We start from the raw sequence: 27,975 nt of genomic DNA, 5'->3' as shown, positions 1-27,975 counted from the left end.
GGGCGCCTGGGTGGCTCAGTGGGTTGAGCCGCTGCCTTCGGCTCGGGTCATGATCTCAGGGTCCTGGGATCGAGTTCCGCATCGGGCTCTCTGCTCGGCGGGGAGCCTGCTTCCTCCTCTCACTCTCTTTCTGCCTGCCTCTCTGCCTACTTGTGATCTCTCTCTGTCAAATAAATAAATAAAATCTTTAAAAAAAAAAAAAAAAAAAAGACATGAGCAAATAATACCAAAGGATACAAATGGTTAACAAGCATATGGGGGAAAATATACAACTTTACTGGTAATCAAACCAATTCAGATTTAAGGCAACAAAGTCCAATATTTGTGTAGAAATTAAAGACTTTCTGAGACGACAGAACGTAAGCTGTGTGAGGGGTTAGGCTAATGACGACTTTCATACTCCGAGGAAGTATGGTTTGAGTCAGCCTGTCTAGCGGGCAGTTGGTCAAAGCTTTTCAAAAGTGCTTCCCCGTTAGACTCACAATCCCGCTTCCTTCAGCAGAGTTTGTTAAGCATCCAAAATGTGCCCCCTGGTTTCCAGTAACTAGAAACTAAATTTCAAGTGCTAGGGGCTAAATCTATCCTAAAGAAATAATCAGGTACCTGCATGCTCATTTAGAAGGGTGTTATTCATGGAATTATTTATGATAGTGAAATATTGAACCCAAGTTTAATACCAAGCGGTAGGAATTTGGTTAAGCAAATTATGGTAAATCCATGTAGTAAAATGTTCCCTTAAAGACAGGGTGAAAATGCTCCCAATATATCATGGTATGAAAAGGTTAGTAGCAGATCAACATATACAGACTAATCCCAAAGTTGTTTAAATAGAAACTGAGTAGAAAAAAATTCTAGAAAATTTTAGTCTGTATACCACCCTCAAAAAAAAAAAAAAAAAAAAAAAAAGTATCACCGGAAAAGGTTTTTTAAATATCCTCTATACTTTTCTACCCACAGTGAACTCTGATTATCAGTACAAGCATAAAAATATTTTTTAGTACTTAAAAGTGGTTTCTTCAGAATAAGATGGGTAGATTTACACAACATTGTGATTGGTCAGTGCAGCTCACTTGGAAGGAAATAAAAAAACTCTCTGCTATTGAAGATGTTTAGTGTTAAATTTCAAGAACACAAACACCAAAGATTTAAATATAATAAAAGTAAAGTTGTTTTACATCCTCAGGCCAAGAACCGTCCTATAAGCACAGTTGTGTGATGGCGCACACTCACATGGTGTCCTTGTAGCAGGGTGAAGTCATCTCTTCGCTGAGTTTACCGCTTTTGAGTGAATGCTGTCATTTCTCACATATGGTTAAAAAAAAAAAATCCATTGCTACCACTGCAAGGATTCCCAAGAGCAGTACGTTGGGACCTGATGGGTGGAAGCCTCCATCAGCATATCTTGGTTTATGAGATTGACCTTTCGTCTAACATTTTTCTTGGAAGAAAAAACGATCTATCCTGAAAGAAACACATGTACCCAAATAACGCAGGAGGTAGGTGGAGAGAAACCAACAAATGCACCCTTCTACCAAGCTATTACCCCTAATCTCTCCAAAATATCATTGTAAACAAGGTAAACTAGAAGGCTTAGAATATTATTTACTTCAATGTCTAAAACGCCCACTGTGCCCTTTTCTCATTGTTTTCTTGGTTCTTTTGTTCTAGATAAGCAGTGGCAGGAATTGGCACTGGCAGGAATTCGATAGGACTGAGGGGGGCCAGATATGTCTGTCTCCAGTTTACTGTGCATTTTGAATGATTTGTGCCATGATCCTGTAATGACCTGTGGTTGTTGTTCTTTCCCCCAGAATGTCGAGTGGTGAAGTCCACTTCTTACACCAAAATAGCTTCATCATCCCGCAGGAGCACCACCAAGAGCCCAGGACCTTCCAGGCGCAGCAAATCCCCTGCCTCAACCAGCTCAGGTAAAACGTCAACAGAGATGAAGAAACTGTGTTGTTTCTGACGCGTGATGAGCAGAGGGTATATGAAGCCCAGAGTATGAGGTTTTTAAGATAGAGGAGATTCTGGTTTACAATTTTAGAACAAGTTGGAGTGGTGGAACAGATTTGCCAGAGTCTAACAGGTTAGCTTTAAGAAAAAGCACCGAGCTTGGGAAAACTTACTTAGCAAAGACTCGGCAAACCCCGATTTGCCCACAAATAGAAGTATACCACTGACTTGCTTCATTTCTACTAAAGAAAAAAAAAATCAGTTTTTCAGGTTAAGAGCCCCCAACTCTACAAGTCTCCGTCAAGACGTTTATTCTGTGTGGGTCTGGCTTATGAGGAGTTTCCAATCTGTCTTTGCTAAACTTGCGTGTAACACCTGTTTTACTTTGGACCCCAACACGACTCTGGAGCTAAAAGCAGTGAGAACGCGAGCCTGGGTCAAGGAAAGCTGCAGCGGCTCTGGTCTGTGTCCTACCTCCCAGTGGCTCTGGTGCTGGTGCTAGAACAGGAGGTAGACTCAGGAAATGACCATCTCAGCCCTGCATCTTTCTTCTTTGGTCTTAAAAATGACATGCGGCCATTAGGTGTCTGTTGGGTTGGGTTTGGTTTTTCCTTTTTTCTGTCTGATTTCAGGAATAAGGTGTTTTTCACTGTCGAAGGGAATTATTTGTTAAATCATATAAACTGTTAAATGGGAAATTTTTTAAAGATTTTATTTATTTATTTGACAGATAGAGATGACAAGAGGCAGGCAGAGAGAGAGAAGAGGAAGCAGGCTCCCTGCTGAGCAGAGAGCCTGATGTGGGGCTTGATCCCAGGACCCTGGGATCATGACCCGAGCCGAAGGCAGAGGCTTTAATCCACTGAGCCACACTGATGCCCCTAAATGGGAATTATTAAACAATACATACATCCAGGTGATTGTCCCTAATCTCATGCAGACAGAGAAGCTCTTATAAACAGAGGCAAAAACCTTTGGGGCCTACACGGAGGCCTTCTTGTAACCACCAGTGTGGCCCCAGAGGCATATCCAAAGATCTCTAAGTTGGGGCTCTGAGGCCTGCCTCTGGCATCCTTCACCAGCTCTTACACTACAGTGTACGTTATACCTCCAGCCTTAAAAATAGAGGAGCTATGATCTGTTTTTCCTAATAAAAAATAATACTATAACCTCCAAAGTGAGTCTTGGAAAAAGGAGCTCTTCATAAGCTGGCTAGCCGGAACACCTAGCTCAACTTGGTTCTCTGAGATTTACCTTCTCTCTGGACTTTTACTGGTTATAGCTCTTTCCTAGACAGGTGTCCAAAGATCTTCTCTTTTGAATCTCCCGCAAAGGGTGGTTAACAATGGGCAGCCACTGCCTCCTCACAGCGTGTCCTATGTTGTAACCAGCCAGGGAATGTGTCTCATATCATAGCTGGCGCTAAGATGCAGATTTTTGGCTCCTCCTCGTGTAAGGGTAGGCTGAGAACTCCTTCCTTAGTATGACGTAGTTCACCCAGACTGGATAGAACCCTGAAATGAGACTTGCTAACGGGTAAGGTATTGAGACTCAAAGTTCAGAGTGCATGAATGTCACCTGGGAGTTCAGTAAAGGTCATTCTGACGGTCGCCCCAGATTCTGACCGAGGGCCATAAACTTCCACAAACCTATGTTTTAGCAAGTATTTTAGACGATTTTTAATCAGATGGTCTTTGCACCATATGATGAGAATCAGTGGGTTCAGAAAGTGGTTCCCAAAATGTGTCTCCCTGTACCAGCAGTAGCACCATCCCCTGAGCACGTGTTAGAAATGTAGTCTTGGGGCACCTGGGTGGCTCAGTCAGTTAAGTGTCTGCCTTCGGCTCAGGTCATGATCGCGGGGGGCCTGCGATCGAGCCCCACATCGGGCTCCCTGCTCAGCAGAGAGCCCGCTTCTCCCACTCCCTCTGCCTGCTGATCTGCCTACTTGTGCTCTCTCTGTTAAATAAATAAATAAAGTCTGAAAGAAAGAAGACGGATGGAAGGAAGAAAGGGAAAGGAAAGGAAGGAAGGAAAGAAGGAAGGAAGGAAAGAAGGAAGGAAGGAAGGAAGGAAGGAAGGAAGGAAGGAAGGAAGGAAGGAAGGAAGGAAAAAAAAAGAAAAGAAATGCAGTCTTGATGAGCCCCTTCGCAGACCCACTGAATCAGAAACTCTGGAGAAAGGGCCCAGCCATCTGGGTTTTCATAAGCCCTCCAGGTGAATCCGATGCTTGTCCAAGTTTGAGAATTAATGAATTGCAGATATCAAGAGGGAAATAAATACATGGAGTCATCTGACTGTGCATAATCTAGTGAAAGATACAGCTTGCTAATCTTCCTTTATTGGCATGACAGGGATGACTTCCTTTCCACGCCTCTGCTTGCTTCCAAGGGGCAATGTCCATCTTTAACCCTTGCAACCCAAGAGCAGAGCTCTAGACACCATGAAGTATAGACCCAGGTTACAATGACCCACTTTCAGAGAACCGATTACCTGGGGCAAGAGAGAATTTCGGTCTGAAGACCACCCTTTTCTGGAAACAGATATGGGGGAAAGTCTTTGCCTTCAAGAGAGATACCACCTACACACAGACCACATTTGTAGAGGTCCACAAATTAACCTTGTTGACTAAGCTTGTTCATAAACCAGCCCATAGGTTAAAACTGAGCTCTTTGGAACAGGTTCAGTTTGGACCAAAGAACACTGCTCATTTCCTTTGAGCAAACCTGGGCTATCCAGTGAACCCCCATGGAGCAGTAAGGAAGAAAGAGATCTTGGGCCTAGCCAGCCTGTTACCCCTAAAATCTTGGCTCTTTAGTATAACATGGAAAGGAGAAAGAAGCCCCATAGTACCCGAAACATTAGCAATACTATTAAAAATAACGACATTAAAAAAACAAAATTAGTCCCCAATCCAAAACGAGTCTGACATTGACAAAGTTTTCTTATCTTTTCTCTCTTTTTTCTTAGTATATACCAGGTGTAATGGAGTAAATATCTAATAACACATGATTAGCCAAATTCTTCTGTCTTTTACAGTATGGCTATTTCAACAGAATCAATATGCATTATTTAAGCACTATAGCTATTGACTTCTTGTTGTGATTTTTTTTTAAAGATTTTATTTATTTATTTGACAGACAGAGATCACAAGTAGGCAGAGAGGCAGAGAGAGAGGAAGGGAAGCAGGCTCCCTGCCAAGCAGAGAGCCCAATGTGGGGCTTGATCCCTGGACCCTGGGATCATGACCTGAGCCAAAGGCAGAGGCTTAATCCACTGAGCCACCCAGGCACCCCTGTTGTGATTGTTTTTAACAGTTTTTAAAATGTTGATTTATTTTTATTTTTTTTAATTGAAGTAGGGTTGACACACAATGTTGCATTCATCTCAGGTGTAGAGCATGGTGATTTGACAAGTCTATACATTGTGATGTGCTCTCCACAGTGTGGCTCCCATCTGTCACCAAACAACACCATACAATGCCATTGACTACATTCCCTGTGTTGTGTCTTATATCCCCGTGACTTATTCGTTCCTTAACTGGAAGCCTGCTTCCCCCAGTCCCCTTCACCCCCAACTCCCTCTAGCAACCATCAGTCTGTTCTCGGTATTTATGGGTCTAGCTCTACTTTTATTTTTGTTTGTTTATTCGTTTAACAGGTTTTATATTTAAGACCTGTGGGCTGGCAGTGAAGTGCTCCTAGGTTTGGGCAGAATTTTTTTTTTCTGTTTCTATTTAGTCCTCATAAGTCAAGGAAGAGGGATAAGTCAGATTATCATACACATGTTGAAGAATGTTATCATGAATCTGGAGTAGTTACGGTCTGCTGCTGAGCTTTTTACTATAGATGCAAAAGAAGTGTCCTTGCATTTTCTGTCTGATTTGTGGCAGCCAAGATTGAATGAGGGAACGCAAGAGAAAAACATGGAGAGAGAATTTTTGCGACTCAGAAATAACTTTGCAAATAGTGAAAAACCTGTTCTACTCCAAAAATGAATCTAAAATTTGAGTTTACAAAAAAGAATCATGAATCTAATTTTAAAAAGATAATTATGAATACAGGACGTTTATTGCGCTTTAGGATTAACTGGTAACATAATCACTACTCAGCATCTCTAAGATTATATAAGTCTTATAAATATAATATATCTAATATATCTAATTATAATCTTATAAATATAGATGAGTGTATCATTTACCAAAAGTAATTTCAGAAACTCTAAAAAGCAGACAGACAAATGTAATAAATGTATATCTATTCGTCACTGCCAACAGTTGTAACTATCCTTTTTAGAAGTTTAAAATGGGAAGGATGGGGTGCCTGGGTGGCTCAGTGGGTTAAGCCTCTGCCTTCGGCTCAGGTCGTGATCTCAGGGTCCTGGGATCGAGCCCCACATCGGGCTCTCTGATCACTGGGGAGCCTGCTTCCCCCTCTCTCTCTGCCTGCCTCTCTGCTTACTTTTGATCTCTCTCTCTCTGTCAAATAAAATCTTTTAAAAAAATTAATAGTCTAAAATGGGAAGGATGCATGAACCTCAGAATCAATAGATTTTTTTCAAACAAGCATTTCTCTTTTGTTTCCCTGAGCCCTTTCAACTTAAGTTAAAATCTGGTTGATCTGACCAGCACTAACTTGGAATTTATGATAGGTGTGCCCCTGCCGGGTACTGTCATTTCCATTAAGAGAGTAGAATCTGAATCCATCCTACCAACAGCAATCCGACAACAAAAAGAAATAAAAGGTATTCAAATGGCAAAGAAGAAGTCAAACTCTCTCTCTTCGCAGATGACATGATACTTTATATGGAAAACTGGAATCCATTCTAAAATTAAACTTCACTCGAGGTATTTTTTACCTTCTAGGTCAAAATTAATTAAGGGGCACTGGTCGCATTTTGGTTAACGTAAGGCCTTTATGCATAGAAAGTTTTGTATTTTGATCTAGAAATATGCCATGAAACCATTTCTTTGTTGTGTAACAGCTTATAATAAGCAATGACTGTCCCTTGACTCTGACTTGCTGCCAAATCTTATCACCTTCCTCTGGATGATTCTAAAGAGAGAGGTTTACAGAGCAGCAATACCCAGTCACAAATTTGTGGCTTATGTCAACGTTCCCAAGACCGCTCTATTTCCCTGAGCCCAGAGTTTAGGAAGTCCAGTTTCCATTTCTTTTCTGGGCAGTCACAGATGATAGGTATCAAGGGAATGCCTGCCTCAGTGCCCTCCACTGTGCTAGCCTAAGACTCCCAGCTCCACTCAAGCACGGCCCTTAAAGCAGCAGAAAGGAACACTGAATTATCTCTACATTAATTGCATCACCATTTTCTTAAAATGGCCTATTCCCTGTTTTTCAGAAATCATAAAGACTAGAACGTGGATAATTTTACTTCCATACCCCTAAAAGTGCTGATGTGGCCCCAAACCCAATTATCACCAATGAACCTGACTTTCTAACATTAAAGAATCTAGGTTTCTCCCCCTAAAGCATCAACTCAAAGTTTGAAATCATTTTTGTTTCAGTTGTTCAATTTCTACTTCCAATATTCATCATCCTACATTATACAGAGATTAGAGCAGAGTACAAAGTTGGGATTTGCTCAGTTTTCATGCCATGCTACTGTTCATGATAATACTCTTAACTTATATTTAAATACATCAGAGTTTACATGGGATTTTTCTGTCTTTGATCTTTTTTGATTCTCCTAACCAACTTCCAACTACAATCAAGACATGATAATATTATTTGTTATATAATAATATAGCCTGTTTTTAGAAATGAGGAAGCAGTGAGGGCTGGGGTAACTGCTTGGCCCAGAGTGATAAGAGTTAATCATGGCAGCTCCGGGCGGGTGCCTGGGGCTACCAGTGCTTCAGACCAGGCAGGCTAGCTATCCTTGATACCTGTTTCTTCACCTCTATTTATGAGAGACTTGATCTCCAGGAAATCACTAATACAGTACCTAGTTTAACAGTGCAATTTACAACAACATAACACTTTGCAATAGAAGCCCAAGTATTCGTCCCAGGACCAGCATTCCAGGAGGTGAAATGAATTCACTCCAACCTCATGATGTATGGTCAGTGGTAGACAGAAACTTTCCCTTGTAAGTCAGTGGTAGAACAAGAATGAGAATCCCCTGTAAATCTTCCCTTCGTCCCTTACTCATTCTTCTTCTTGGAACTGAAAGAAGCTAGAGATGATTTATTAATGTAAGGTGTTCATTGACACATCAGAAGCAAGAAGTACAGGCATTTACTAGGCACTGATAATACAGAGATGAAAGAAACAGCCTGTATGCTCAAGAAGCACATAGGTCAAGCCCCCTAAATAATTTATAGATAACATAACTCACATACCTGTTGAATTATTATTAATCTCCTTCACAGAGAGAGTCTGAAAAGGCAATTGAAACTCGAAGAAAAAGAGAGACCAGGAGCCTTAATAACACACATGAAGAGTAATGAGCCCCCAGACGATTGAATGCGGTTATCACGAAGGAATGGGAAAAGTGGTTTTTAGTTGCTTCTTAAAGAAACAAGAATATATATATAAGTACCATAAAGAGTATTTAATATGGGTTGAATCTTTATTCATGTGTGTTTATCTTTGGAACACAGACGTCTCATAAAATGTGTAATTTAAAAGTGAAATTCTTTTAAACAAATTCCTTTATCTGCACAAGGAAGTTAAAACAAAATATCTCCAGAATAAAAGTATATACTATGCACTAATTTTTTTCAATAAAAACAGATGTTTAGTTTTGCTTTATATTGGTTTCCTAATATTAAAGATAAACATTAAAAGTAAAGACAACCACATTTACCTACCTTGAATTTTCATTATGGCAGTCCTTAAAACTTACAGATTTAAAAATTTTGACCTCCGCATGGATCACTTATAAGAACTTCGGGATTTTATGTTTGCTTTAGAATTTTTATTTCCATTTAAACAGATGGTCACCTCTTTATCATAAAATAACACCTCTTTAGACTCTCTGTAAAGCCAATGGCAAACATAATGGAGACCCAGTGGGTGCCATCAATTCAGGCACAAGCTGATGCACTTTCTTGCCCTTTACAAGTTTGTCCTCTAAGGCAGGAACCCTCCTGCAACAACCATTCATTCATCCAATATGCACTGAGATTCCACCATTGACCAGCAGTGCTGTGTGCTGGAGATACAAGGGTAAATGTATGATGGAGGGAAAAGTTGAGTGACTTAGTTAATGACCTTCTACCATGACTGAAGCACCATTCTGTTCTCCCCGGGCTTCACACTTATATATGACTCTGGAAATCCTGAAGTTTTCTTATTTATGCTATTCAGATTTTCCTTTTTTACAGTTATATAAAAATATTTTATGCAACATATGTAGATAAGACAGGAATCAAAGCTGGGGAAGCAAAGGGAATTTTAATCAGCTTTCTAATCCAATATGTCAACTTTTTTTGATTTGTATCAAACACCTTCAAAGGCAGATTTCTGACTATTATTTTTTGTTAGCTTAGTCCTTTCCTACAATTTAGATTTCAGTCTTATACATTCTATGGAGGATCTTTGCTGTTTTAGTGTTCTGAGGGAATTCTTGAAAACCAAATTCACCAAGAAGATCAAGGGGGGTTGATGAGTCATCCCTTGTGTTTTTAGAATTTTCTCTTGCATGTAAAGCTCAGTCCTCCTTCCATTCTCTGTCCCTGCACCTATCAGTTCCTGCTAGTGCTCACCCTCAGCTGGTGAGTGTCTCCAAAGGTACTCTTCAAAGCTTTGAACCATTATCTTGACCCACTCTCTGTAGGAGGCAGACAGCAGCCTATAGCAGTTGCCTTTATGAACTCCTCACTGGAAAAGCCCCATATTAATTAAATGAATATTTCCTGAACATCTGCCGTGTTCCAGGTGTGTATCCAGTCCCAAGGATACAAAGATGATTCAACCACTGCTCTTGTCTTCAAGTTGCTTATACTTTGGCCTTCAAATTGGGAGATAAGCATATATATATATACACCATATAACTGTAATAGTGTAGAAAGTGCCATGACAGCCCAGAGGAGGAAAGGGTTAGGTCTCATTCGTGGGGTCAAGGAAAACTTCCAAGACAAAAGGACTTAACAAATTGAAGGATCCTGCCAGGATGGCATCACCACTTGAAGAAACAATGTGAGGTAAGGCCCAAAGGCATGAAAGTGTATGGCGTACTTAAGGAACAGTGTCTAGTCCAATAAAAACAGATGATAGATTAGAAGAAAGGGTTGGAGAAGGTGGTGGTAGCCACATTGGTTGTGGATTGCATGGGCTCATGAAGGCATGTTTTGTTGTAGATATTAGGGGATGAATGAGAATTTTAGTAAGACCATGATTTGATTTTTATTTGAATTTTAGGAACAGTGTTACAGTAGTAGAGAGAATGGCTACACAAGGGGCCAAGGGTCATGGAAGGCTCCATGAGGCCGCTGCAGTTATCCTGGAAAGAAATTGTCGGGCTGGAATTTAAAGAGCAATGATGGGAATGGCGTAGATTTGTAAAGGAAATGAATCAGGAATTTAACTGGACATGAGGCCAGAAGAGGAGAAAGGAATCAGTGCTGAGGAGCAGGTTTGAGCATTGAGGCAGAGTGGTGGGTGAGTCCATTTCAGATGTGTGGAGTGTGAGTTGTTTTGGAAACATCAGTAGGCAATGAGGAATAAGGAGCTATGTTTGAGTCAGATTTGAACCAATGATAGATATTTGAGAGAGCGTGGCATATAATAATGATTTAAATACTAGAAATGCAGGATGCCTCTCCCTCCATTCCAATGAAAGGTTCATAGAGTAAGGATGGACATGGAAGCATGGTGACCATCTGCAATTACAAGAGCACATCGGAAGAGACAGGAGAATCTCGACAGAGCAGTGACAGAAGGCACAGGGCAGAAAGTTTCAAGATGAAGGGAGAGGCCAAAAATGATGTTAAGTCTAGTAGCATGAGAACTGAGAGGTGGTCATAGGACTTAGCAGCAAGGACATCACTGGTGACCTGTGAAAGATCCATTTTATCAGGCAAACCCATATGGCAGTGGAGGACCCTCCAGGCACATTGTCCCCGGTGGGGGAGAGGGGGTCACTATAGAATTGCTCCAGGTCTGACTCCCAGGCTCAGATGTAAGGGCAGGCCATCCTACAGAACCCTGTAGGGTGGGGGGCAGAGCACCCACTTGGGGACCAGAGGAGCTGAGAGCCCTTCGGTCCCAGGACCCTCATCCACCTTGATCTAAGGTACCCTTACACACCTAGTTCCTTCAAAATAACCACAGCCTGTTCTAGGATCCCAGCTGATGCATTTGCATAATTTTAATTTGTATTATTTTAATGATTCATTCATTTATTTTAGAGAGAAAGCATGCATGAGTAGGGAGAGGGGCAAAGGGGAAGAGTGAGAGAGAGAGAGAGATTGAAGCAGACTCTCCACTGGGCACAGAGCCTGACGCAGGGCTCCATTCCATGACCCTGAGATCACGACCTGAGCTGAAATCACAAGCCAGACGCTCAAGCTACTGAGCCACCCAGGTGCCCCACATTTTCATAGTTTTAAATCAGAGGTCTCCCAATGACCCTCTTTTATTGCTGAATTAAATTTTTCCCCTTTTCCCCTGAAATCCTCTTCAACTCTCCCCTCCTCTTCTATATTCAGTTTGTCACTAGTCTTCCTGGCTTCCTCTTTGCAGTGCTGTCCTAGGGCTCCAACTTCTCACAGGCTACAGAACCTGCTTGCTAGGTGGCCTCCTCCCTGCTTTTTTCCTCTGTCCTTTACATCTGCTTTGCACACTGATGTCAGACTCATTGCCATGACTTAGTGTCTGCCCAATAAAGTCTAAACTCCTTATTCTCATAGGAAGAACTTTCTTGATTTGGCCAGTCTTCTTTTCCAGCTCTATCTCCCCCTTTTCCTCTGGACGTAAGCTTCATCCTGTGAGCTAATTTACATTGCTACCAGATACCCCTGGGGCTTTTGTACTTGCACCTTTCAGAATCCGAGGAGCCTTCTTCTGCCCCTTCAGCTGTCCAAAGGGCACACACCCAGTTGGCCCAGATGACCTCCACTGAAGGTGATCCCCTGATCACCTTGCTGTTTAGGTTCTTCTACACCTGTGACATCTGTGACAATGATTTGGCTCTTAGTCTGTAGGTGACATATCCTATCACCCTCCTAGGTATAAGGTTTCTGAGAACAGGAGTTCTTTACACACTCTATGTTCTGTGTGCTTCCAAGTTCACAGTAAGTACTGGTTAAATGGACCAGATGAGTGAATTGAGAAGTACTAGAATCTGTTTAAGTTGCCTCGGTTTCCTGGTGTTCAAGGGTCTTTTTACAAATATTTATTTAAAAAATTAATTCATAGGGGCGTCTGCGTGGCTCAGCCAGTTAAGGGGCTGCCTTTGGCTCAGGTCACAATCCTAAGGTCCTGGGATCAAGTCCTACATCAGGCTCCTTGTTCAGCCGAGCCTGCTTCTCCTTCTGCCTGCCACTCCCCCTGCTTGTGCTGTCTCTCTCTGTGTCTCTTTGATTAAAAAATATAATAATAATTCATAGAGCCAGGTCACTTCCCATATCTCCACAGTTTCTGTGGACTCCCCAATTCCCATTATTCTCAGCAGACAGTCCATTTGAATTGGACCCATTGTTTCAGTTTAAGAAGGAAATGTAGGGGCGCCTGGGTGGTGCAGTTGGTTAAGTGACTGACTCTTAGTGCCAGCTCAGGTTGTGATCTGGGTCATGAGATCGAGCCTCAGGCTGGGCTCGGTGCTCAGTGCAGAGTCTGCTTAAGACCTTCTCTCTCTCTCCCTCTGCCCCTCCCCCACCCAAATAAATAAATACATCTTAAAAAAAAAAAGAAATGTAGATAAACAGAGAAATTTAGAGATCCACCTCACCTGTGGGTTGAGCATCTATGAAGACAGAATTAGGAAAAAGCATCTTCCCCAAGAGTCCCCCAACCCTCCACCCCATGAGATAGTTGTCTGTTTTCTATTGGCCTTATTTGACCCCATCTGCCTTTTGTTTCTTTTTCTTCTTCTCAATAATGTGGCAAGCAATGGACAAGGGCTGGGGAAAGAGATCTTAGAGTATCCATAGCCTCCTCCATGATCAGGGAATGAGAGAAAGTCTAAGGCGAGCAGTTAGATCTCAAAAACACGCCTGAATCCCTGCCCCCTAGATCCACAGCCGGGTTCCCTGTGCTGCAAGGGCAGCAGCACAAATACACGAGCCACCTTATGTGCAGAAAGGAGATAGGGGAAGGACAAGGTAGATGTTTGTGTCTAAAAAGTGACCTTAGAAGGGGAAATGGGTGGCTCCGTGGGTTAAAGCCTCTGCCTTTGGCCCAGGTCATGATCCCAGGGTCCTGGGATCAGAGCCCCACATCTGCACAGCAGGGAGTCTGCTTCCCTTCCTCTCTCTCTGCCTATCTGTGATCTCTGTCAAATAAATAAATAAAATCTTAAAAAAAATTTTTTTTAAAGTAACAATAAAAAGTGACCTTGTAATTAGGTAATCTTGCTTGGAGATTGCTGGGATTTCAGAACCAGTTTGAGACATTTAAATATTTAGCTTCCACATGTGGTCTGAGACTTTTAAGACCAAAACTGTAAAGAGAGGAAACCCTTTAAGTTCACAAAGGCATTACTAAATTAATATACCTGTGTGTCTAGTCATTTAAAAAGAACAATGAATTCGTAAAAATAAACCAAGTGTTTCTGAATTCTAGAGATTTTTTTTTAAAGTAACTTCCTATTCAGTAAGTTTTGGGAATCAGGGGCCAATGAACAGAGTCGGACACCTATAAGTATGTGGTGCACACTGTGTGTGCTGACTGATTAATTATAGGGCCCCGAATTATGACTTCAGTGAGTAAAATAGAGTAGAATCATCTCTCTGAAATGATAAAGGGAAGGTTGTGGCTGGATCCTTTGGGAGGAGTAACATCCAGTGACCAGTTCATGCTGTTGTGTCCCCAGTGGGCTCGGGTCGATGGCCCAGTTGGACAAAAGGCAGGGGCACAAACTAGGGCTTTTCATACACAGCTCTTTGGGGCCAGTTACATGATTGATCATCATGGGATCTGTGAATAACCCAGCCTAAAGTTTAGCCCTTCTCATTCAGGATGTCACGAGAAGAGTGAGGGATCCAGGACTAAAGGAAAAATGAACCCAGACATATCCTTAGACCTGCTTGCCCACTTAAAAACAACCACACGGAGTTGACGTTTTCCCCCTTTGAAATACGGAATCCTTTAGTAAAGGAATACTTAACTCTGTAAAGGAATGCCATTTGTTTCTTGAATTTTTAAGAAGTTCTACTAAATAGGTAGCAAAGCCGTCTCTGCTGGCATTCGGACACTTTGGGTAGTACCTGAACTCAATCCATGTGTCAGCCGTACTTATGAAATAAAATTATGTATTCCGGCAGTGATTCAACAGTAAGGTGTGTGGGAGTGTCTGGATGTCAAGAACCGTTTTTAAGAGGTTGCAGATGCTTTTTAGGTGGCCAAGAGGAAGAGTCTGAATAGAAACTCTGACCCTAAGAATACAGGCCGTTCTGACTTTGAAGCAGGTTGTGTTCCAAGACTGGCTGATCGTAAATGGCTTGTTTGGCACTTGAGCTTTCTCTTTCTGGAGAGAGGGCAACCGAAGGAGAAACCCTGAGTCCAGGGGCTTTAGAAGAAGGAGGCGTCCCTATGAGAGAGAAGAAAAACCCAGAGGTCCTTAGCCCTGAAGATGGGGGACAAAAGTTCTAGGCACAACCTGATGTGTCAGGACAGGCCACGCATGGGGAAAGTGTGCAGTTCTTTGAGAAGATATAAATGAGACCTTTCCAAACGTTCATCTTTGGGCAAGTTACTGCATTGAAAACAGGACAAATTCTACCAACCTCCCCTGCGTGATTGATGTCACATACGTTATTTCAGTCCCACATGTCCAAATTCTCTGTGTCCTTCCCAACTTACTCCTCTCTCTTCTTGCCTTAATCCTCTTCAACCAACTGACTACCACGTCCTACACTTTTGAACCTCTAAAATCTCTCCTGAGTGTTTCCATTTCCCTCTACCCCCACGGCACTACCCTCGACCCAGCCACACTGTCCCTACAACTATGGGACACTTAAATGTGCCATACTCCCTCCTGCCTAGACTGTCTCCTTAGGGATAGCTCCCAGCCCATTTATTATTCTCCCCTAATCCATTCTTGACAGGCAAGAGCTCTTGAGAGCTCTTAAAAATACAAATCTAATCTCCTGGATCCTGCTTAAAATCATTCAAGAGGGTGTCATTGCCCTTTGGATAAGAATCAAACATGAATTTTAAAGCTTTGCCTTATGGGACCCCTACCAACTCCTTCACCTTCAGTAGTAAGTTTCTTTGCCTCCTGCCCATTTCCCAGCTAGTCCAACTTCTTGAGGTCTTTTCAGTGCACCACACTCCTCTCCCCCCAGGCCCAGCCACAAAACAGTCCCTGGCCTTGGAACACTTTTCCCTCATTGTGCCCCCTTTCACCTGCAAAATCCTACTAATACTTAGCTTGGGTTTCCTTACCCTCTCTATAGGGTGTAGGACGACTTTGACCCCATTGTTTGTTAGGATTTCAGAGGCGACACCCAAAACCTCCCCCCTCAAAATACTTTATTGTGGTTACTAGTTCTGTTTTCTGATTTCCCTGCAGACTAGCAGGCTGGTGCCTTAGGAAATGTGGTGGTGAGGAGTGCCAATTCTGGGTTGTGTTAGTTATATTTGGGGCTCTGTCCCCATATTTGTTGGTCAAGTCACTTACCATTTTATGCCTCGGTTTCCTCTTCTCTAAAAAGAATAGTGCCCGCCTCATAGTTACTGTGTTAAATGAGCTAATGTATACACATATGCTTGTAAGTGCACTTGTAAAAGCCCTGCTTAATTAAGTGCATTTACTGCTGCATAGAAAATAAGTCTTTGATAAATTGAGATGCACACAGAACAGGTACTTAACCAAATGCAAACATGTTGCAGTTTTGTTTTGCTTTTGGAAAAGGCTAAGGCTGTCATCCTGGAAGCCACTTTCTCTTTTTCTTTGTTTCCCATTAGCTTTATAAAATTTGTGAATCAAAAGTAAAAAATGTTAATCATCTGCTTGCTTCCCCATTTGCCCACCCCCCCAAATCCTCCCAGTCTGGGTTACCTTTAGGTGTGATGTAGAGATGTAAAGTGGAGAAATGGACAAAGAAACTCTGACTTTCACAGAACCTGCCTTTCTGTCAACTCAGAGGGATCTCTTGCCTTGTTAGTTGTAAATTCTGCCCAGGCGCAAGGGTCCTCAGTCCTTGCCTGGGTCCCAGCCTGCCCCTGCAGAGGCCGAAGGCTGGAAGTCCAGTACGAGGAGGCCTGAGCACCCTGTTCTTTAAACAGAGACAGGGCGGTAGAATGCAAGCAAATTAAAGCCTTCTCAGTGCTTCCCTGCCCCCCCCCCATTGTTGTTTGTTGTTGTTTTGAAGGCGTTGCTAAATACACTTCAAAGGGAAAAGGACACATGAGGGCAGCATGGGTTCTGTGACATTTTGAAAAGATCTTTAGAGGAGATGACAAAACAAGGAGCTTCCCACTCTCTTGGGCACTAAGTTCTTGTGCAAACATTGTGAAAACCCAATAAACACTGTACCGGACCACTGATGGTGTGCGGGTGTCCTTAGCACCTAGGTAGTCACCAGGTCTTAGAAGTTATTGTCATTTTGATTTTCGGATGAGTCACTGGGCCTCTTGCCCCCCAGGCACTTCATTCTGATTCAGAGCCAAGGACGGAGAGCTCCAGCTTCCGGGAATCCGTGGTGTCGGGGGTGGGGGCTGCCGGTGGCTCGGCTGTGGTATGAGGCTTAATTGACACCTTTGATGTAGCCTAAGACAGAACCCGCACCTCCCACTGCTGCTTGGAAGACGTCAGCCTTACGCAGAGAAGGCATCTGCTGATGAATCCTGCGTCTCATTCAGCTTGCTCTGGGAGCAGCCTTAGCCATCCTTAACTAATCCAACCGCCTCCCCGTTCCGCGGGCGCTTGGCTTAGTGCTGAGAAGGGATCTCGCCTCTTGCTCTTGCCAGGTTAAACCCTAAGACTGTGTCCATGTTAGAACTCATAGAAGGTAAGTTCAATGCATTCTTGCTCTCCTTCATGGAAAAGGTTTCTCGTGCACCCTCAACAGTGTGTGTGTGGCTCGTGGCTAATCATTCTCCTTCATTGACTGTGGATATAAAACATGTGAAAATGTTGTCCTGTGTATGGGTGGCAGAGGGGCAACCTCATTTAGCTTTAAAAAAGCCATGTCTCCGGAGTGTGTGATCAGTTCCTAGAGGTGATGGGACTCAGAGAAGAGAATTGCTTACTTGAGTTCTGTGGCTTTGATGGCATTTAGTGATCGTGTTGTATAAAAGTCTGGAGAGTGGGGGAGAATTCCAGTGATTTAAACCTATCAGAAAGCAGCTTTTCTTTTCAGGAGCAGTGAAGACAGACTGCAAGGAGTTCCTGAGTGTCTGTGACAATTAGTTTGTCCCGTCGAAGGCAGGTCCTTCAGAGTTAGGCCGGAGGGGTATATAGGGCACAAGTGGATACGGGAGCTTCTAGAAGTGAGTTCTTAACTGTAAAAAGAAAGGGTCTTTTTTTCAACAAGGCACTAGGAAAATCACTTGTGAGCTTTTCTAATATTTACTCCTACTGGGTGGTGCTGGGAAGCTAAACTACAGAATGAAGGGTGAATCCCACTGAAAATGTCTCAGGACCTTAACCACATCTATCAGTGCAGTTAATAAATTCATTGGGAAAGTTGTCCCGAGTACGGGTTTAAGCATTTTTGTGTAACCTGATGCTATAATTAGCACAGGATTAGCAAAACCATGAACTTCTGAAGAAGATTATTCCCGGAAGCTGTTTTTCAGGACAACAGATAGAAAGGTGTCTGGAATTTTAGCAAATGTCCCTCTATAATTGCTTGTTTCTCGGAGAAGACGATGTGTCATGAAAAATTTTTAACAAGCCATTTTTTTTTTCTGTGATTCTTCGCTTCTAGTTAATGGAACCCCTGGTAGTCAGCTGTCTACTCCACGCTCGGGCAAGTCGCCAAGCCCATCACCCACCAGCCCGGGAAGCCTGCGGAAGCAGAGGGTAAGGAACTAAGCAAGCTCCTTGTTTAAGACCTGCCTGAGCTTCCGTGCAGTATGACACAGGGGCCAGCTCTCAAGAGCCCTGCTTGTCTCTAAGTAATAACCAGGTGAGGGCAGGCGGTGACCAGTGGCAGGTCACTTACGGTGACTATGGTTTCTCTTAGCTAGAACTCGGGGGTTTTATTTTCTCTCAATTTGTCCGTAGCTTAACTCTGTGAAGAGACAACGGTTGCTGCCTCACTTTTAAGCACGCCACCTCTTTTTTTGTCCTGAATGGGCAAAAGACGTTATTGGCACTGGTTTGCAAGCTTCCGTGGTTGTGATGAGTTTCATCAGACCTCATCACTGACCATTAGCCTTCCTGAAGAAGGGAAAGGAAAAAAAAGTGTCATTTCGGAGAAGGGGGTCATGGTGGGGAATTGCTTTCTGGCACAGAATGGTGGTCCACGCGGCTTAGGGTCCGTGGCTCAGGGGGACGGATGTCCGTGTCTCATGGATGACATGTGTATTTGTGAATGAAACCCTCATGGAGCGCCTTCTCTTTCATTATTTATTTATTTATTTATTTATTTAATTGGCTTTTTGTGTAATGTGATAGAAGTTGACTGAGCTTGGAGACCCAAGCCAAAAAGTTACTGGAAAGAGTGTTTTGTTTCTCCACGCCTCGGGATGGGGAAGAACTACAGTTCTTATCCCCTCGCACTGGCACTGTGTGTCTTCCCCAGTAATACCACGGCGGGGTTCACGGGCTGGGAAGGTGCCGAGGAGAGGAAGGCGCAGAGGAGGGAACAGAGGGCCTTTTGCTGTCCTGATTTCACGAGCAAGGTGGGGAGGAACACGTGCTCTTGGGAGGTTTTCTGATGGCGCTCGCTGAACATGTTAATAAGAAAGGGCTCCTCGGAGGCTTCTGAACCCAGAGACTGGATTCTTAGTTTGCTTTTTTTTATTATGTGCTTTTAAATGAAACTTCTACGTTCCATAACTTTAAACTGCATCCAGGATGGAAGCTCTTCTCTTCAAGCCTCCCGTAAGCTTGCGTCCACGTGCCGCCGTCTAAAAGCAGGGGCAGGGGACTCGGTCGGACCCCGGTCCCTTTGGCGCCTGGCCCACCAAGTGTCAGGTTGTGCTGTCTTTCTCCACGGAGCCTCCTGGCCTCAGGTGTCGAGGGTTTAGATTCTCTGACGAGGCCTGAGCTTTGGCACCGGGTCCTCCACTAAATGGCTGTTACCTTCGCTAAGTCTGTTACCCTCTCCGAGTCTCAGTTGGAAAAACAAAATGAGAAAGAGGCTCTTTCCAGATAGAAAACGCAATTCTTCCATTCCATCTGAGTGTTTTCACTATGAGTTTTGTTGTTGGCCACAGTCTGGTTTGGCGTTTTCAAGTACAGGAATCATTAGTGAACTACTAAAAGAGGAACTGGCAGAATTCATGGAGGCCCCTAAGCGTCTACCCTTGAGTGGAGGAAGAGGAAGGAGGGTATTCTTTTCTAGTAAATGTTACCCCGCAAGGCCCCCCTCTGTAGGGGCAGTCATATACAGCACAGGTCATGCTCTTCCCAAGAATAGTCTCTCTTTCGAAGTGTCTGCTTTAGTACACCTGGCATACGAATCCCTCTCCATCCTTGGAGCAAATTAAACTCAGCTTCAGGATCATGTTCATGTTTAGTTGCTGACACTAAATTATGGTGACTGAGAGTCCTTGCCATGGATTTGAGCTTCTCTCCCTGCTTGCTCATTGTGGAGACCTCCATCGTGGGGATACAAAGTGCTTTGCCCAGCTGTCCCTGGGTTGGCAGAATGAGGCTAGAGTTTACTTCTTCTGCCCTCGGTACTCTTGGCGTCACTGTGATTTTGTCCAGATGAGGCAGGAAATTTCTCTCCGGTGACTAGCAGCTGTGTGGCCAGTGGCTTCTATAACTCACATTGCCAGCACTTGGGAAATGATGATAAGGGGTGGTTCTCTTGTAGCGTCTTCACTGTGGCATTGAAACTACCAGTGCAAGTATCTACTTGAGAGGGAAAAATAATCCCATTTGTTTCAGGGAGACAAAGGGTTGATCCCCATCTGAAAACATTTATTGAGCACATGTTGTAAGCAGAGCATTGGATAAGTCAGAGGTGGTTCAGTTTCCAGGCTGTTCAATTTAGGCCATAAATGAACATCCTCCAACCATGTACCATGTCAGTGCGCAGAGACATTCCCAGCTGCTTTAGCAAGAGAAGCTTTCATCTTGGTGTGGAGGCAACTACATCAAATAACCCCGCCCAGTTAAAATGGGCCTAGAATATCCCTAAAAACTGATCCTGTTTCAAATTTGGTTAATGTTCTTCTCAAATGGTTGGCTATACTCCTATGCAGGAAATACTGAAATAAGTGAAAGATGGCAAGTGCTAAAAGAAGAGACTTCAAAGAATAAATTAACTCTTTTTATTGCAAATTGGAAAACAGTAGCTAGTTCTATTTTTTCTTCTGTGTTGCCTAGCAACATGGCCAGGAAAATGAGTTGGCTGTGCACCTCCCAACACACACAGACAGACACACACACACACACACACTCACACACACACAGTCTTACACTGCCTACTTCGCTTTAAAAATTAAAAATGTATTTTTTAATTTTTAAAGGACTATCAAGACACTTGATCACTTTCTTCACAATTAAGAAGAAACTATTTTATCTATGTTAATTATGATGACTTAATCAGCTTTTTTCCCCTTCAAAATAGTATTTTTATGTTACAGCTTTGGGGATTTTAGAGTATTCATATACAATGAGAGTCTGCAGGCCAGATATTTTTCTTCATAAAAGCATTGGTGGCAATGTACCAAAGAACCTCCCTATTTTTCTAAAACACTGTTATTTAAATTGCTGTCCAGAAGCATTTAACTGGTCACAGAAGCAGATCTTAGAGGATCTTTTCCCTCCATGAATTTTCTGGGGTCTTATTTCTTAATACATCAGGAAGAAATGTGGTGTGGTGTGTAGGTTGAATGAAGCTCCCCATTATACTCCCACATGGCTCACTTGTGTACATTATCTGATCAGTCAGATGATGTGAGGAGTGGGTGGTACAAAATAGAAAAGAAGCCAGGATTCTAGACCGTCTGCAGATCTGAGCTGGTTGCCTGGCTACCAACTGAGAGATCTCCCAGCAGAAAGGGGTGGAGGGAGGAAAAAGGGAGGTGATTGGTAAGTGGTTGGAGAACCGGAAGAACATTGAGAAGGGAAGGCGAGGTCAAGCTTGCATTTTTTCTGTCTTCCAAATACAAAATTTTGGAGAGGTAGTTTTTACTGGGATAACGTTAACACACAAGGCAGATGAACACTTGGGTTACTGCTCTGTGACCAGAATTTGCTGAATGCCTTCTGGGGTTCCTGACATTATTTTGTGAGGTAAGCAGACTCCTCTTCCCCTCCTACAATGGGAAGAAAATGTTCAAGGAAGAATTGACCTAGACACGTAGTAGTGGAGTTGGCTTGGATAGCCATCAGGGGTTATAAAACTCAGCAGGACACAGAAGGCTATAGCTCAGAAGCAGTTCAAGCCAATAAGGCAAAATAAGCACCATTTATATCTGTTTAAAAGGTTTCTCAGTCATTACCTTTCCTCTGACCCAGATTTGGAGATTCTAAAAGGTCTGATGACATTAGAAACCAAGGATGCTCATTCATTGTAGCTCCACTCCTAAGAGAACCCCAGGGCACCCAAAAAAGCCAAGTAAACAAATCTATACCGCCCTTCATCTTACAGGACCTGTATCGCCCCCTCTCTTCGGATGATTTGGATTCAGTAGGAGACTCAGTGTAAAAGAGACAATGGAGCAATGTATATGGTTTGTGATTGGGTGAAGGTGTTTCACATTTTCTAAGAAAAGTCTAACAGCAAAATACACAAAAGAGTTTTGCATACCTTGAAATTATGAACTCAAATCATAGAAAAGTAAATACACACACATTTTATAGTCATGATGTTAATCCTTGGAGATTTTTTTATATGTGTATTTCCTACATTGATTTGATTGGGGGAGCTCAGTTGTTTAGGTTTTTTTGTTTGGTTTGGTTTGTTTTTTTTTTGTTTTGTTTTGTTTTGTTTTTTTTCAAGGCCTGGCTTTTGATGAATTTCATATATGGACCCAATATTGAGTACAAGAACAAGCTAATGATATAATATAAGTTCATAATTTCTGCAGATAGGGTTTTCATTTAATCATAAGTAGACATATAGATACAATTTTCCTGTACTTTTGGTCAGGCAAATTAAAATGGCACCAACAGACATTTTTTTCCTTAAAGCTATTTTCTTTTGAAAATTTGGATTGCTGATTTTTTAAAGCTACTTCTATGGCAAAATAATTAAAAATACTCAAGTCGATTTTTTTTTCTTCCTGGACAGTAGACAAAGCTACCTAACATTTTGTGAGCTGATATAGCTGAGGAGAAACACTCATGTTAAGGACATATCTCATGAAGACTCTAACATTAGGTGTTAGGAACTTTCCTTGTTTTTTTTTTTTGCCAAGCAAATTTTCTTAAACTTACCTTTTTATTGGAAGCAGCATAAATATAGATTAAACAATATACCAACATGAAGAACTTGTTCAGTGCCATTGCTATGAATTACAACCACATATGTAATTTTTCAAATGTGAAATGGCTGAAACTAGAAAAAAAAATTTTTTTTTAAACACCAGGCTTTTTGTCTGGATTTTTTCTAAGAAGAATCAATTTAAAAGCAAAATTCTCTTAAATGGTGCTATAGAAATCAGGCCTTCAATATCCAAATCTCCATTTAGAGAAGTCCTGATGTTTTGGAAATTTTCGTATGCAAAACTCCCTTTGTGTTAAACCAAGTAAGTCTATGATTATAACCCACTGTTTAACATTAACCTACTAATTCTGCTCTTCTGGTCCTCTGTTTTAAAAATTATAGTCAGCTTTGCTTAAACATAAAATAATTATTTTAAAATCTGAATGTTAAAAATTAATTTAATGTGTATGGTCTATTGTATGTAAGCCATACCCTAGTGATCATTTAGTTTTACTAGTTCAAACACTAACAATTTAAGACTTGTGAAGCATGGTTTTGATATTCTACGGGCTTGACATATCTCAGTAGGTGATAAATTTAAAATGTATGATGCCATTTGGAGGCCTTTCCTTGAGTTTTTTGGGTTTTTTTTTTTCAAATTTTACTTGAAAACTGAATTTAAAAACAAACTGTTTGATTCAAGATGGAAAGAAATTCAGTTGTCATATACTGTTTTAAATGGTATTAATTTATCTCCTTGATCAATTGCTCAACTATCAAATTTTACCATCTGGTTTATAGTTACATATGTTACCATCTCACTTTCCAACTGAATAAAACATTTCAACCAAAAAAAAAAAAAAAAAAAGAGTCCAGGCAATCTAGCAGCATCTGAAAACTTAGCCTTATAATAATTAGTGCCTCATTATCCTGTCTGTCGGAGAGAAAGACAGTTCTCTGGCAGGTTATTCCAACCGCAGACTGAATCATTCCATCTTGAAAGAACAGTTCATAATAATACCTGTTCCAGACTTCAGGTTTTAAAACTGTTTCCAATAGAAATGAACAGAGACTCCTGCTGAGATCAAAAGGCTGCTTTGTTTTAGCTGAAACAGTAAACATCTGTGGAGTTGCCTATGCTGGTGTCTGTTCTAGTTATGTCTTTGTAAAATGCATTACTTAATACAGTTGAGTCCATAAAAGATTAGTATGTATTTGACTGAACTGTCAAAAATGCAAAGAAGGCAGTGGAACGGTTAACTTAAATCTGGCAGGGTCAGATGGTCCAGAACAAAAATAAATTCCAAAAATTTTAACTTCCCTGTACTGTCAATCTTAAGGACAAGTACTGCTTAGAAAGGTCCAATAAGGGCTATTTGTTCTGGATAAGCGGCAGATATTGCCAACTGATATGAAGCCCACGGCTTTGTTTAGACATGGCAGAAAGAAACTGTACTTGTGCTAATTGCCGATAGATATGGCCAGCTTTCCATTCAAGCAGTTCCAAAGGAAATGCTGTTCCACAGCGTTCAATCTCTTGAACATATGACTTTTATTAAAGGACTGTTCAGAGGCAATATATATCATTTACTTTTTGAAACTGAAGTCCCTCGGAGATGGAAACAACACACCATTTATAGACTTTAAGATCTCTTTCTATGCAGAGCGTAATTCCATTATACTAAAGCAGAAATTTTAAAACACACACACACACACACACACACACACACACACACACACACACAAAACTCTTAGCAACAAACCAGAAGTTTTCAGTTCATTTGTGGAATCAAATTGATGATTTATAGGCACTTAAGATTTCCTTACGTACAGAATTCTTTTTCAAAAATTAAGGCACTGAACTTTAAAATTGTTCTACCGAACTGGAGAGAGCTCCAGCAAAAGTCATGCATTTTTGTCCTTACGGTAAACCTTAAATGTGCTAGGAAGACAGTGTGCTCTAGTTAAAAGTTTGATACCTCTTCATTTGCACTCACCTTTTTTTCCTTAGACATCGTAGAAAAAGATAGGATAAGTATTTCCCTGCTTTCAGCATTTTAGAAATGCAAACCAATAATATATCAAGTGTGAAGACTGGTTCTAAAAGCTGTGTGGTTTATTTCTTCTTTGTCTTGCTTCATCAGTCAAGTCGGGGCCGCGGCGGGGTGGGGGGGATATCCACAATAATGTTTCTATGCCAAGTCATAGGCGTTTAAGACGTTTCAGGTCCACCCATCTGTACACATCCCTGTGTTCTTATATGGGCTTATCTAAATATTAAAAAATCAAATAAGGCCTTCTAAAACTATTTGTGTATGTTATGTCTTCCCTATTGTTAACCAGCAGGGGTATTTCCTTGCATCCACTGCAAATCCACACATGATTGGGCTCGCTTTTTGTTTTTGGTTTTTTGTTCTCCATTTAAAAGCAATGAAGCCTGAAAGCATATTTCTTAATGAAAATAGAGAGTGATATTCTTGAAAAATAATCCCATATATTTGAGCTATTGGACTGCTAAATTTTTCATACGTGGCCATATATCTATACAGGCATGTGGGTGTCTGTGTAAATTTTGAGGGCTCAGTGTGTATATGGGTGTGCTTATATATCTGTGTATGTTCATAGACCGTAAATAGTAAAATATGGTGTTTGTGACACAGCCTGATGAGTTACTGGCTCTTGTGGAATTGTATGTAAAACCTTCATGTCATAAGTTGTTAAATGTGATGTATTAGTTGGGGCGTTTTTAAGTTCAAAAACGGTATGCTAAATTAGTATGCTAAACTAATAAGGCAAAATGGTTCCAAATAGACGTACTGATTTATTTAACAAACAAAAAAATTGGAATCTAGATACACAAAAAATGTGAAATCCAAACAAATCCAATATTGTGTTAATTATGAAATACAATCACACATTGATGTTTGTATTGTTATGTCTTGACATTCAGTTTTCAAAATGGGTGAATCCTATCACTGATGTTTTCTCTAACGTTTATGTATTGATGACATGTATTGATTGTCAATCAATATTCACTAAAACATGAAATCTTGATTTATAGACTCGTGAGTAGCTGAGTATTGTATTGAAACATAAATATAAAAGAATCCAAACTATGCTTCATTTGAAGTAAGTTGGTAACAAGGCCAGATAACCTATAGGCAATTTTTTATGTTTTCTCAAAACACTATTCTAACTGTTGAATATTTTCAGTAGTAACCTTCCTATACTTGCTATATGTGTGTATATATCTATATAAATATATACACACTTAAAAATGTTAATTGAATGAATTTACTCTCTGCAAACATTTGCCCATTTATACCTATTTGCCTTAGCCTTGCTAGCATCTTTAATCATGCATGTGAGTGAGAACTGCATTTGTTTGAGATATCCGCAAGAGTGTAGTGTAAAAATTAGAGATATATTGGATTCAATATGCCAATTGCCTGATGCGGTTTGTTATACTGTCAGCTGAAAAATATTTGTAATTTTGTGCCTGTAACGCATGTGGAAAAGATAGGAAATCTGATGCCCTAGCTGTAATTTCCAAGAGTGCATGATATATAGTATCTTCAAAATGTGGTTCATTTTAGTAAGGATGATGGATAAATTCCAAGATAGTATAAATGGTGCATGTAATACATGGGTGTTTGTATTATATATGGCCACCAAAAACGTTTTGAAGCTAGGACAGTAGGCATCTGAAAGGTCACAGGCAAAGACTTTTTTCTTGCAATGTGTACTTCTTAGTTTATATTCATCAACAAGCAAGGAATTGAGTTATTTGTTCTAAGGACTTTTCACTTCAAAATACATTATGAATGTAAATTTGGGTGAAATTTTTACAAAGAAGTTGACATACTTTCTGCATACAGTTTGAGTTGCTTGGATGTATATTCTCTTAAAAAGAGCATTTGGTGTTAAAATGTTTTAAACGGCACTATATTTTAAAAATCCACCAATTGAGGCCATCCACAGAGTTTTATAGAGCTAAATGATGAGATGTTTCCTTGAACTACCCAGTTTTGAAAGTTCCATCCCTTTGTGTTGTGGTTTCATTGTAAAATGTTATAGCTTGTATTTCCTGATGGACCATGTTATTCCCCTCAAAGTTAACTTTGTGACACTTAACACCTTAGAATAACTATGTAATAAACAGGAAAAACCACCTATGTTGTTCAGTGAGTTTCTTTCAGAAAACTTGTAAGTAGACATTGACATTGAAATGACTATGAAGGGTAACGGTTACTTTTGGTTACTTTCATAATGATGGTTATGGCCTTCTTGTGATGTGATGAGCATCATGGCCTGGTACTGCACAATGGCATCCCAGGCCATCTAAAGTACAAAATACTGGCAATACAACAAAATAAGACTATCTGATGAAGTTTTCTGTTTCAGCTGCTTATATTAAAATCATTAATACGCATTCCTCTCAGGGTTGTCTTAAGGGTGAGTTTGTCAGACAAATGGTCAACTGATTGAAAAAAAGAAATTGACATGCATTTAGCTGTCTCCTGGGTTTGAAGGCATCTTTCTCAAGGTCATCTCATGGAAGATGACGGGAATGATCATGTAGATACATATACGTAGATATCTATTCAAGCTATTTTAAAACCACTGAATAAATAAACATATAAAATAATATGTAATAAAATAGTGATGATAATAAAATACTTGATCACCCAACTTCAAACCAGAACAAAAAGCCATACTTTATTCCATTCAGAATGTAGTATAGGGAATACAGAAAATTCTCCTGACTTAGTTAGAAAAATATTTTACATTAAAATTATTATAGAAGTCCAGAATTCTAGTTTTAAATCTAACATTTTGGGTAGGGTTATTTTAACTTTAAAGTTTTAGTTTGCTTTAGTTCACTTTATTATTTCCATAACCTAAATGTAAATAATGCCCAAAGCAATAATGGTACAACTGGAAGGAGTATTTACAAATGTATAACATTCCAAATTATATTTATGCTTTCTTAATATCATAGAGTTTAAAATAAACTGTAGCAGGTACCTAGGAGAGTAGTGAACTCCCTTCGTCACAGACTAGGAATCTCATTTGAGGAGTAAATCTAAGGAGAATTATTTTATAGAGAATTGATAAACTAGATGACTTTCTGGTCCCCTTCCAAACCATGATTTCATGAAGAGTAACTCGTAAGGGGAGACATTGTGTCCATCCCTTCCACCCCCAACACAGCAGTCTTCTCAAGACAAATGGTTCAGATTTTGAATGTATAGATCTTGGCTTAAGTGAATATAGAGACTGGAGGCAAGAGGCAAGAGGGCTGCCTGATAAAACAAAGTTGTAACTAAATACAT

The 27,975-nt window shown here is 40.9% G+C and overlaps 1 protein-coding gene across 12 annotated transcripts in view; it reads left to right on the top strand.

Annotated features, from left to right (window-relative positions):
• The window catches only part of DCLK1 (doublecortin like kinase 1), a 352,644-nt gene that overhangs the window by 253,457 nt on the left and 71,212 nt on the right, over window positions 1-27,975 (top strand). For 6 of the 12 annotated variants that reach the window (XM_082700457.1, XM_082700459.1, XM_082700458.1 and 3 more), the window contains exons 5-6: window positions 1,812-1,928; window positions 18,017-18,111. In XM_082700457.1, the coding sequence (XP_082556583.1) occupies window positions 1,812-1,928; window positions 18,017-18,111 (212 nt within the window). Of the gene's footprint in view, window positions 1-1,811; window positions 1,929-16,794; window positions 17,096-18,016; window positions 18,112-21,862; window positions 26,811-27,975 lie in introns of those variants that run through there. The other 6 variants (XM_082700452.1, XM_082700453.1, XM_082700454.1 and 3 more) reach the window with 6 other exon arrangements.

This window comes from Mustela nivalis, assembly GCF_964662115.1.
Source record: "Mustela nivalis genome assembly, chromosome: 15".
In the NCBI taxonomy this organism is placed as follows: domain Eukaryota; kingdom Metazoa; phylum Chordata; class Mammalia; order Carnivora; family Mustelidae; genus Mustela; species Mustela nivalis.
The sequence above is the reverse complement of the archived record's forward strand: the minus strand, read 5'-3'. Positions and strand labels throughout refer to the sequence as shown.